Source organism: Mustela putorius, unplaced genomic scaffold (genome assembly GCF_011764305.1).
Source record: "Mustela putorius furo isolate JIRA1106 unplaced genomic scaffold, ASM1176430v1.1 tig00003987_pilon_pilon_pilon, whole genome shotgun sequence".
NCBI classification, from domain to species: Eukaryota; Metazoa; Chordata; class Mammalia; order Carnivora; family Mustelidae; genus Mustela; species Mustela putorius.
Window position 1 is genome coordinate 8,770,048 of NW_025422126.1, and position 12,521 is coordinate 8,782,568.

The window sequence follows — 12,521 nt, forward strand, 5'->3', positions numbered from 1 at the left end:
TAGGTATCAAAAATCCATTTTATTGATTATTAGAGAAGTTATAAACAGCTACTGTGAACAAATTATAATAGTCATTAGATAATTAATACATCCCTCTTGCTTTTAAAATGAAAGATCAACAGTTATTAAATGTCACTTTTTTCACCCAGTCTGAAGAAAGATTTCAATTCAGAATAGTAACTTTATTAACTCAATTAGGACCCCCAAAAGAGTATTTTCTTCTGTGATATCTAGTAAAGTGATGAAAATAAATGTGATGAAAATATCATAGGTTAAATGGCACATGAGAAAAGATCCAACAATACCTTCTTTTTAGCTACTAGTGGTTCTCAAAGGTCACACAGGGCAGTGGTCTAATGATTAAAGACAAATTAAAATACACTATCTCATCGTGTCTTGAGAGTTTGAAAGAACCTCTGAGACCACAGCGCAGTCTCCCCATTTCTTCTTCATTGGTGTAATAGATTGGAGATTCTGCCTGCCACAAGCTCCTCTTCTTGAGGGAGTTCATCTTTTTCATAAAATGCTCTCAACTTTCTAAGAAAATCATAAGCACTTCTATTTTTCATATGTGCTATCTTATGGCATGAAAGTTACCCCAAACCTCTCCATTCTCCACTTCTAAAAGCCAAACACGCAGTCTCCTGTATCCATATTCACATGCAGTACCTCTGGCATGGGGTGATTTTCCTTACCCAGTCTTCCAGCTATAAAATACATGAATGAGTAAATCTTGGAAAAGGGATAACATCTTTGATATTGTCAATTCCCAAGATGCACTGCAGATAGCGTTCAAATCCCATCCCAAAACCTCCATGGGGAACAGATCCAAATCGACGGAGGTCCAGATACCTGATTTTGAAAAACAGAGAATTGTTACCTGTAGATGCTGTGCTGGATCAGATGTCATGATAGAATTTTGTTTGAAAAGTATTTTGCGATCATCTGTTATCATCCACATCATTTTGGTAAACCAGTCTTTTCCCTCCAAGGACAGGTGAAGGACAGAGAAGTTAAAATGATCTGTCCAAGGTTATCAGACAAACAGCAGCAAATCACATCATGCACTCATGGGTTTTGTTCACTTGATCCTTTTAAAGTTACAAATGTACTTAAATACAGAAAACCTGCCTAATGAGACAACAGAAAATGTTCTAATAACTTTACTATTTTTCTTGAAAATATATTCTTCTTCTATTCCTTGGTATGTTAATGCTTTTTTTCCTACTAAAAAAAAAAATCACATTGTTCAATACACAAAAGAGGGTGAAGAAAAAGTTTTGCCTGCTAAATTGAAAAATATACCGCTACTACTTTAGATTGTAAGCTCTCTCAAGGGCAGGAATTGTGGCTATTCAGCCTTTCATTTCCAGTGTCTGCTCTGGAGTACATGCATCATTAGTCTATGAAGATTTATTGTTTGAAGGCACAAAAATAAACTCTTGAACACTAGAGTGAAATTTCCATTTCTGTGCTTCGAACCTAGCAGAATAAGTCCAGAGTCATTTTTCTGGAAGGTTAGATAGCCTCTGAAGCTTATCTATACTGATTCTATTTCCACTTACGATTATATGGCTAGAAAATGGGGCAGCCATGATTCAAATTCAGATTCCAACACACCAGCCTGTGACAAATTTTACAAAAGGAAGAGGAAGACTCTGTAAGTATTTTGCTGTGTTATTTGGTGGGGGAATTCTTTAGTTATACAATATTGATTAAAGTAAGTTTATAGCTTCTTGAATGATCTGTAAAATCAGTTCTAAAATAAAAGTTGGGTGCCACAGCTGGTAGTCATATGTTTCTTCAAAAATAAAGACTGTCTTCGGTTGCGTGGGTGGATCAGGCAGTTAAACATCTGCCTTCAGCTTGGGTCATGGTCCTGGGGTCCTGGGATCAAGCCCCTCCACAAGCCCCAAGTTGGGCTCCCTGCTGAGTAGGGAGACTGCTTCTTCCTCTCCTTCTGCCCCACATTCCCTGCTCGTGCTCTCTCTCTCAAATAAATAATAAAATCTTAAAAAAAAAGAGAGTATTATCTATTTCCTCACTATTAATAATAAATAGCCACATGTATTGGTCTTTTGGAAGTTAAGATTGAATACTGATCTTTCTAAAATAAAAGATTAATTGCAACAAGGCAAATTACAATCAAGTGAGGGATCAACCAACAGGAGTTTCTAGTATAAAACTTCAGATTATTAAGAACTATCAGGAATAATGGAAGGAGCACAGTCTTGAGTAAATGGAATGTTCTGTAGCTGAATTAAGTTTTAGTTTATAAGGTATGGGGACAGGATATACTTTCATTTACTGAGAAAATGAGATGAAAGGCCCATCAAAAGCACCTGCCACAAATAGTTGCAGGACCTGGGCTGGCTGCTAGAAGTCCAGCAATAGCTGTAGCAGTGTCCGAATTCCTCATATATTGATGTCAAAACACTGGCATAAAGGTCTGGAAACTGAATTCTGCAGATGGATTCAATCTATAGCATTTTTCTTGCCCTTGCTTTGATATAGAGAAATCCACTTCTGAAAAAACAAGTTTTCGAACAAATATATATTTGTTGGATTTTTTTGATTGTTGTTAAATTGATTTTAGGGTAGCCAGATTATAGAAGAAATGGTATAAAATTTGTGGGACTAGTTACATATATTATTTGCATGTGGCACGCAGAAACAGGAAGTGACTAAATTCTTCGACACCTGGGGTGGCTATTCACAGCATGGTGGAACACTAGCAGAGACTACAGGCTTGAAGATTTCTAAAGTCCCTTCTACCTTGAAAATGCTATGATGACCAGATAAAAGAAAACAGATTCAAATAATAGATATTTACATTTAGAGATCCTAAGAGTTCAAAAACTTTAGTTGGGACAAAAATAGTATTGAAATGATTAATAAAGACCAAAAAGGCCTCAACGTACTCAACCAACAATCAGAATTTGTGATTTAGTTAGTTTTTACACACTATGAAGATTATCTTCATAGTAGACAGACAGAATAGGCAAAATGCTTGCTTGGTCAGGCTCATCGACCTAATAACAAGACTGAGAACAAAGGCAGGCAAGGGAAAGGAAACTAGCTTTTACTGAAGTTCTATTCTAGGTAGATACTTAACCTATATTGTTTCATTTCATCCTCACAATAATCCTGTTTAGTAGATACCATCATTCCATTTTACAGCCAAGAAAATCAAGACTCAGATTAATTATGCCTATGGTTACTAATGGTAAATAATAAGGTATTCAAGGGTCATGACCTGAACGTAATTTTAGGCTTTTGGCATTTCTACAACCTAGCTCTTTCATTACCCAAAGGTTAGGTGTGTAACTTGATTCTTCTCTCTCATGAGGACAGCAAAGCAATTAATAATATTAATAATTACTATGAAGGAAAGGTACTATAAAAATAAAAGTACATAATTTGTACATGTTGAAAAATACCTGAAGAAAGGGTCTTCAGAAAGAAAACGAGAACTCTGGAGACGTAAATGTATGAATGCGAACAAGTGATCTTCCCTACGCAGCTTAGATTTCTACAGACTTTAGGGAGCACTTAGCTCAAACCCTAATTTCACACATAGAGAAACTGAAGCATAATGGTTCGGAACAAAGTTCCAGGCTCTATGCTTCTAACTGTGTGCTCTTGGTTAAGTTAGTTAACATCTCTCAGACTTAGGTCTGGAGGAGTAATAAAAAGGAGATTAAAATAGTACCTAATTCAGAGTGTTCTAATAATACATAAGAAAATATACAATAAGGGGCACCTTGGTGGCTCATCAGTTGAGTGTCTGGCTCTTGATTTTGGCTTATGTCATGTTCCCAGGGTGCTGGGATTGAGTCCTATGTTGGGCTCCACGATCAGTGGGGAGTCTGCCTGGTATTCTCTCTCCCTCTCCGCTCCCTCTGCTTGTATGCTCTCTCAATTAAATAAATAAATCTTAAAAAAATACATTAAAATTTTAACATAGTTATCTGGCACACAGTCAGTAATAAATAAATGACAGCCAATATTATTAGTATTTTCCCAGCATTCAAAGGGAATAAGTAATCTTCTGAGATTACGACCTATTATTACTACCTATTCTGAGAACCTATCTATTCACTGTTCTTAATACTCTTCCATAGCCTAGGGAATACAGGTAAAACCTATGTAACAATCAGACCAATAGCTAGAACAATAATTTGTAAGGGCCGGGTGCCTGGGTGGCTCAGTGGGTTAACTCTCTGCCTTTAGCTCAGGGCATGTGCCTGGCTGGCTCAGTGGGTTAACCCTCTGCCTTCAGCTCAGGGCATGATCTCAGGGTCCTGGGACTGAGCCCCACATTGGGCTCTCTCCTGGGTGGGGAGCCTACTTCCCTCTCTTCCTCCCTGCTGCTCTGCCTACTTGTGATCTCTCTCTCTTTCTATCAAATAAATAAATAAGATAAAATGAAAGAATTAGCAAGGGCCACAGTCTTACCATTGGTAGGCTTCTGTTAATCCTGATCTGTAAGAGGAAAATAACAAAATTCTTTCAGAGAATGGCAATAAGATAAAGATACTAACCACTAAACATTTATTCTCTTAAGAGGTACACACAAAAACCTGTGCTTTTAAATAACATGCAATACAGTGAGAAGGTAACTATTTAATGAGGTAAGAAAGGTAAATTAACCAATAGTCCTAGGTATTACCAAGCAAGTGGTACAGATGATAAATGCCAAAGAAAGATAGTCCAGAGCCCAAAAGATTTCAGATGACCTTATTGTCCTATGACATAAGAAAAGCATTATTACTTAAGGTTGCTGGGAGGCACACACAGGGGACATGAAGACACACATTTCATTCTGTAACGCTGAAACAATAATATAGATTCTGCCCTCAGAATATGGTTGCAAATTGTTTTTTTTGCCAATGTGAAAAATGTTAATCAAATTTTAAGCTCTAAGTACTCATTAAAATTAATTACATCCCTTTAACGCCTGGCTGGCTCAGTTGGTAGAACAAGCAACTCTTGATCTCGGGGTTGTAAGTTTCAGCCCCATGTTGGCTATACAGAGTACTTAAAAATAAAATCTTAAAAGAAATTAATTTCAGCCCTTTAAAAAAGTGTTTGGGATCAAAGTGCATCTGAAATGATAAGGACGATGAAAAAAAATCAGAGACCACAGAAAACATGAACAGAGGTCACAGACAGGTTCCTGAAGAAGGGAAACACATATAACCATTTCATTAGAAAAGATAAATTTGGATAATATCAGGTATTAGGTAAACATATAATGTCATGAGGAAAAGTTTGCTGAAGGAAGGAAGCAAGCAAAGAAAACAGACCAATTATTCTTTCAACAGATGAGGTTTCTTGCCATGTGTGATTTTTATTGTGCTTTAAAAAACCCAGAGAATCTTCAAATTCTTTCCATCTAAGGAGTTTGACCTTTACTTCAATTTCATTATTTTCCCAGGACTTTCTAACATTATAGTAATAGTAAGGACTTAGTAGTCTAAGTAATAAAAAAGAGGCCTCTTTTTTAGAACATATTTACTTCCTTTTTTCTGGACCCTAACCAAATAGAGCAGTTCAAATGACTGGGGTTACAAAACCAAGTTATCCAACAAATTTATAGGTTGGGATCTTGGAAAAGCATCAGCTTTTTAAGCATTTCTCCATTAGGGAAAGAAGGCCTTACAAATGGCTAATTTAATAGGATATTTTCAATCTATTATGGCTTTTCCAGGTTACTATGAAACCCAGTATTATCTGGAGAGTAGGAGAGTGGGACTAAGCGTTTAACATGGGGAAAACCTTTTTTTTTTTGAAGTCTGGCATAGAAAAAGTAGAAACCATGGAAAACAGAGGTTTATAACATTGGTTAGTTTAGGAAGTCATTGTGGTTTGTTGGCAGACCACGCATACATAGGAGTGGTAGTTCAATTAGAAACATGATTCTGTACTTCTCATCCTTCTCATCTCCAAAACATTTTCTGTGTATTTATGGATTCATTTCCTAGGTCTCAAACAGCAAATTAAAATGAGTTACTCAAATAGCTTAATCAAGACCCTTACATAGCAGAAAACCTGAAGAAGGGAGAAGTGCTTATTCTAAATGTTAGTTTAGTGGATATTTTTAGTATCTTTCTTTTTCCATCTTCATTCCTTCCCTGGTTCAGAGTCTGTTTTTTCTTTATGTCCCTATAGGAGTCCTTATTTATGTTCTCAATCATAATTTGGAGTAAATAAAAAAGAACACAGAAAAGAGAAAAAATGAAGGGCAAGCTTTTAGGTTGTTTACTGTCATTAACTTTTTAAAAAGCAATTTTCATTGGGAGAGATACATACCAAAAAGTGGGCACATACCACTGCAGAGTTATATCACATAACAGTTCCAATCTTTAATAACAGGAAGCTCAGAAAGGTCACATAACTTTCTCAAGGCCACAGAGAATCTGAGATCCAGGTCAGTCAGGTGCTGAGACCCATTTGCTTTCTCTGTTACTTTGCCAAGACTGCCTTTGAGCGCCTCATCCCTGATTTCTGAATTTTCTTTCTTTTAGGTCTGAGCAATACCTGGCCAGTCGCTGCTCTAAGAAATGGTACCGCTCCTCTCTGAGGCTTCCTCCAAAGAGCTCTCCAACCCCAGGAACGAGAAGATCAACAGCAGCAACCTAAAAAGGAAAAAAGTGGTAAACAATTTCACATTTTCAGGGGATTCCAACAATTGTCAGCTTCTCAAGCAGGTGGAACTCTTAACATTTTGACAAGGGGCTGTTGAACTGCTTACCAGAATATTATTTATGTTAGCTATTTATGCCACCTGTTTCAAAATCCAATTTTTAATATTATCTTTAGACTACAATACACAAAATGCAGATGGACAGTTTCCTCTCCTTTCTTACACCGTTAGTATATGGTGTACTTAACAAAAATGTGTTTTCTTCACAAATGTGGTATGTTAATAATAAAAAATGTGGCAAATATTAAAAATTATGAGATATTAAAAGTCATCCATCACCATGCAGAACCAATTGCATTTTGGCATATTTTGTTTTTTTTTTCCTTCCACATTTAAGGAATACAGCATATCAAATTACACATAAACATTTACCATTCTAATGTTTTACTTAGTATTATACATTTTTCCCCTATGTTAGCTGGAATATTTTACACACTTAATTTTTTTTTTTAACGTTATCTCTCCACCCAACATGGGATTTGAACTCACAATCCAGAGATCAAGAGTCACACATTTCACTGACTGAGCCAGCCAGGTTCCTCCATACTAAATGTTTTAAAAGCTACACAATTTGATTATTTATTTACTTATTTTTAAAAAGATTTTATTTATTTATTTGACAGACAGAGATCAAAAGTAGGCAGAGAGGCAGGCAGAGGGAGAGGAAGGGAAGCAGGCTCCCTCCCGAGCAGAGAGCCCAATGCAGGGCTCGATCCTGGACCCTGAGATCATGACCTGAGCTGAAGGCAGAGGCTTTAACCCACTGAGCCACCCACATGCCCCTGCACAGTATCTTTACCCTAATGATACAAACATAGTGATCCGAAGGGGCACGTGCACCCGAATGTTTATAGCAGCAAAGTCCACAATAGCCAAACTATGGAAAGAACTTAGATGTCCATCAACAGATGAATGGATAAAGAAGATGTGGTATATATACACAATGGAATACTATGCAGCCATCAAAAGAAATGAAATCTTGCCATTTGCGACAACGTGGATGGAACTAGAGTGTATCATGCTTAGCGAAGTAAGTCAAGTGGAGAGAGACAACTATCATATGATCTCCCTGATATGAGGAAGTGGTGATGCAACATGGGGGCTTAAGGGGGTAGGAGAAGAATAAATGAAACAAGATGGGATTGGGAGGGAGACAAACCATAAGTGACTCTTAATCTCACAAAACAAACTGAGGGTTGCTGCGGGGAGGGGGTTGGGAGAAGGGGGGTGGGGTTATGGACATTGGGGAGGGTATGTGCTTTGGTGAGTGCTGTGAAGTGTGTAAACCTGGTGATTCATAGACCTGTACCCCTGGGGATAAAAATATATTATATGTTTATAAAAAATTAAAAATTAAAAAAAAAAGAAGTAGAAGTTTTTATCTAACTGCTTTTCCTTTGTTGGACATTTTGGTATGTGATTTTGTTTTCTCTTAAATAATCTGACAACGAGGATTTTTCTTTTTTCTTCTTTAAAGATTTTATTTATTTATTTGACTGACAGAGATCACAAGTAGGCAAAGCAGGCAGAGAGAGAGAGAGGAGGAAGCAGACTCCTTGCCTAGCAGAGAGCTCGATCCCAGGACTCTGAGATCATGACCTAAGCCAAAGGCAGAGGCTTTAACCCACTGAGCCACCCAGGCGCCCCAATGAGGGTAAGACATGAAAAATATGTCCTGATTATTCAGACACCTGGGTGGCTCAGTCAGTTGAGTGTCTGACTCTCAATGTCAGCTCAAGTCTTGATCTCAGGATTCTGGGTTCAAGCCACACTTTGGGCTCCACGCTGGGCAGGGGGCCTACTTTTTTTTTTTTTTTTTAAATACCTGATTATTAATCAAAGTAGTAAAACGTGATATGATGAGATAGCATACTGAAGTTATCAAGATAACATAAATAACATGGATTTGAAGATGCATGAGCCAGTACTCTCTCACATCTGACAGAAACCTTCTGGTTAGCAACTTGGGAAAAGATTACCAAAACCCTTAAAAATGCATACACTTTGACCCAGCAATGGCAGTTTCAGGAAACAGTCCTAGTAGAGATGGCAAAAAAAACAACAAAACAAATTACTGTTCAGGGTGTTTACTGCAGCATCATTTATAGTAACAAAAATTCAAGTATATGTCAGCAGGAACCGACTGTTACGTAAATCTTAGACAGGGATTTAAAAAAAAGACTGGCTGGGCACCTGGGTGGCTCAGTGGGTTAAGCCTCTGCCTTCAGCTCGATTTGTGATCCCAGAGTCCTGGGATCGAGCCTGCATGGAGCCTGCTCAGCGGGGAGCCTGCTTCCTCCTCTCTCTCTGCCTGCCTCTCTGCCTACTTGTGATCTCTGTCTGTCAAATAAGTAAATAAAATCTTAAAAAAAAAAAAAAAGACTGGCATCTACATGATGAGATATTACACTGCCACTGTGATTTCTTCAGTTCTCTGTCTGGGATTTTCTTATTTTGTACAGTGAAGATGTGTTATACTTTCGTAATAACAACAAAAAACTTTTAATGGTGGAAAATGGTAGCTTCATATTTTAATTTGTATTTCTTCAATTACTAGTAATATTTAGTTTTGAGAATGTTTATTTGTTAACTGTATTATCCTGTGACTTGGTGATTCCTTTTGGTGGGGCTGGTAGTAAGCATTATTATTATTAAGGAGGCACTAAACTGGGGTGCCTGGGTGACTCAGTTGAGCATCAGACATGGTTCCACCCAGGTCACAATCTTGGGTTCACAAGATGGAGCCCCGCCAGGCTCTGCACTCAGGGCGCAGAGTCTGCTTGGGATTCTTTCACCACTCCCGGCTCCCTCTTCCTCCCCTTGCTTGGGCTGCTCTTTTTCTCTTCTCTCTCTCCCAAATAAAATCTTTAAAAAATATATATAAAAAGGCATAAAACTAAGAAAGATATAAAGCAACAAATGAAAAATTAGGAAATCATAAAACATATTTTCATCTCCAGTTAGTCAGTTAAGCAGTTACCTTCAGCTCAGGTCATGATCCCAAGGTCCTGGGATCGAGCCCCGCATCAGGCTCCCTGCTCAGTTGAGAGCCTGCTTCTCCCTCTCCCTCTGCCTGCCACTCTGCCTACTTGTGCTCTCTCTCTCTGTCAAATAAATAAATAAAATCTTTAAAAAAATTAAAAAAACTTTTAAAGATTTTATTTATTTGACAGAGAGACAGAGAGCACAAGTAGGCAGAGAGGCAGGCAGAGGGAGAGGGGGAAGCAGGCTCCCTGCTGAGCAGAGGGCCTGATGTGGGGCTCAATCCCAGGACCCTGGGATCATGACCTGAGCTGAAGGCAGAGGCTTAACCCACTAAGCCACCCAGGCGCCCCCCCCCATTTTTAAAAAAAATTTTTATTTTTTATAAACATATATTTTTATCCACAGGGGTACAGGTCTGTGAATCGCCAGGTTTACACACTTCACAGCACTCACCAAAGCACATACCCTCCCCAATGTCCATAACCCACCCCTTTCCCCCATCCCCCTCCCCCCAGCAACCCTCAGTTTGTTTTGTGAGATTAAGAGTCACTTATGGTTTGTCTCCCTCCCAATCCCATCTTGTTTCATTTATTCTTCTCCTACCCACTTAAGCTTAATTGTTGTATCCTCCCAATTTTTTTTTTTTAAAGTAAGCTCTACATTCAATGTGGGGCTCAAACTCATGATCCCAAGATCAAGAACTGCCCATTTTGTCACACTACCACTGCTTGTTGACCACATCTTAGTAATTCTGTGAACTTGAGGCAACTACAACAACCAAGCAGGTAATCCAGAATGTGGATTTGGTGACTCAGATACAAGGACAGGTAATGAAACACAGATCTCTGAACAGGTGTACAAGACAGCCTCCAGAGGAAATTCTCACAGGCTACACAATTAATAGAGCTGGACACCAACCAGGACCCTGCAGTTACCCTTCCTATTCTCAGAGAACGGAGACATTTAAAGGCTGTTTTTTTGGCCATTGAAGGACTGGCATCTTTATTTCTTAGTATCGTGCTTTTAAACATGGCTAACATATACCCAAAGTTGAGAGAGACCTGACTGAGAGTTTGTTGTTGTTGTTGTTTTAAAAGAGACTTTTTTTTTGACAGAGACAGCACAAACAGGGGCAGCGGGAGATGGACAAATGGACTCACCGCTGAGTAGGGAGCCTTGATGAGCGGCTTGAGCGCGGGACATGGAGATCATGACTTGAACAAAAGGCAGATGCTTAACTGACAGAGACACCCAGATGCCCCACGATTTATTTATTTAAGAGTGAGAGAAAGGGAGTGTGTGCAGGGAAGGTAAAGGCACAAGAGGGGAGGGGTATGAGGGAAAGGGAAAAATCCAGAGTTTTAAATTTAGAATTACAGGTAATCAGGATTAGAAAAGAACAGACATCAAGTAACTCTCTGGCCTTTGGTTGAAAATATTTAAAGACTGAGAACCACTACCCCCAAAATGTAGCATACATCTTTGTGTAGATCTATTTAGAAGGGACAAGTATATCCAAAATCTATCATTTCCAAGGTTTTGAAGTTGAGGCAATTCCAAGCCGTAAAGGTGAGCGGTAATTGCTTCTGATACTCTAAATATAAGCAAAGCATTAAAAGCCAGAGCTATAAAGATTCACTGCCTCAAAAAAGGAGAATTAGCTATCGTGGAAGAACAGGAAATAGGTAGTCCAGCTGGGGCCATGATGGAATGAGTTGTTCGTTTTCTAAATCAGTTCATAAGAATCGAATAGGAGATATATTTCTTGCTTGGTCTTACTGCTAATACAACTACGACAAGCAAAAAACCTCTGGAGATCTTAGCACTTTCTGTAGGCCTCCATTATGTTATTTTGAACTTAGTTTTTTTAATGCTATTTTTAGAGGACCATAAAAGATGAATATTTATATTTGATTACAAACCCCCTTTAATACTTGAGCTCCTTGGAGAATTCATTGTACAACCATACTGGTTTTAGACCTATTTAATTTGTATTTATCTGGAATATTTGCAACTGCATAGTACCAGTTGTGGAACTGATAGCTTCTGAATCTTTTGAGTCATCTTCAAAAACTTTTTTTTTTTTTTTGAGAGAGAGAGGGAGTCTTAAAAAGGCTCCATGCCCAGCATGGAGCCCAACGTGGGGATTGATTTTATGACCCTGAGATCATGACTTGAGCCAAAATTAAGAGTTGGACACTCAAACGACTGAGCTACCCAGTTGCCCCGAGTCACCTTCAAAAATCTTATGTCACAGTATGGTATCTGTATTTTTTTTCTGGATTTCTTCTAAACCTGCTTCCTCATAACTAAGGCATCTAATCATTTCTACATTAGTTATTACAAAATTAATGTGGTAGTTGCTGTATTAGTCAGGATAGGTTAGATTATACGAAAACCTACCTAGTAATAAACAATCCCAGAAGCTTACAGTTGAAGGACTGGCATCTCAATCTCAATCTCAATCTCAATCTCAGCATCAGTGACAATTTTAGCCAGATAATTTTATTGTGAGGGTCTGTCCTGTGCATCGTGGGCTATTTAGCAACATCCCTGGCTTCTACCCACCAGATGCCAGTTGCACTGCCCTAGTTGTGACAACCAAAAATGTCGCCAGACATTGCTAAATGTTTCCTGCACTGGAGTGGGGGTGTGTGTGTGATGACATAAAGTAATAGCTGATTGAAAGCCACTGCTTTACAACAAACTGGCTTTTTAAAAAACGTATGCTACATGTCCATCCTGGCTTGAAGCTGATTAAAACAAAAACAGAAACAAAAAAACACCTTATGAGGTATTGCTGATCTAGCAGATGGGGAAAAAAAAA

General features: G+C 38.4%; 1 protein-coding gene across 2 annotated transcripts in view; it reads right to left on the reverse strand.

Annotated features, from left to right (window-relative positions):
* The window catches only part of NARS2 (asparaginyl-tRNA synthetase 2, mitochondrial), a 126,699-nt gene continuing 114,178 nt past the window's right edge, over positions 1 to 12,521 (reverse strand). Inside the window, exons 12-14 of one of the 2 annotated variants that reach the window (XM_004763467.2) lie at positions 6,544 to 6,641; positions 4,459 to 4,485; positions 1 to 852 (exon numbers count right to left, since the gene is read on the reverse strand). In XM_004763467.2, the coding sequence (XP_004763524.1) occupies positions 708 to 852; positions 4,459 to 4,485; positions 6,544 to 6,641 (270 nt within the window). In that variant the 3' untranslated portion in view covers positions 1 to 707. Of the gene's footprint in view, positions 853 to 1,560; positions 1,625 to 4,458; positions 4,486 to 6,543; positions 6,642 to 12,521 lie in introns of those variants that run through there. The other variant, XM_013061905.2, reaches the window with a different exon arrangement.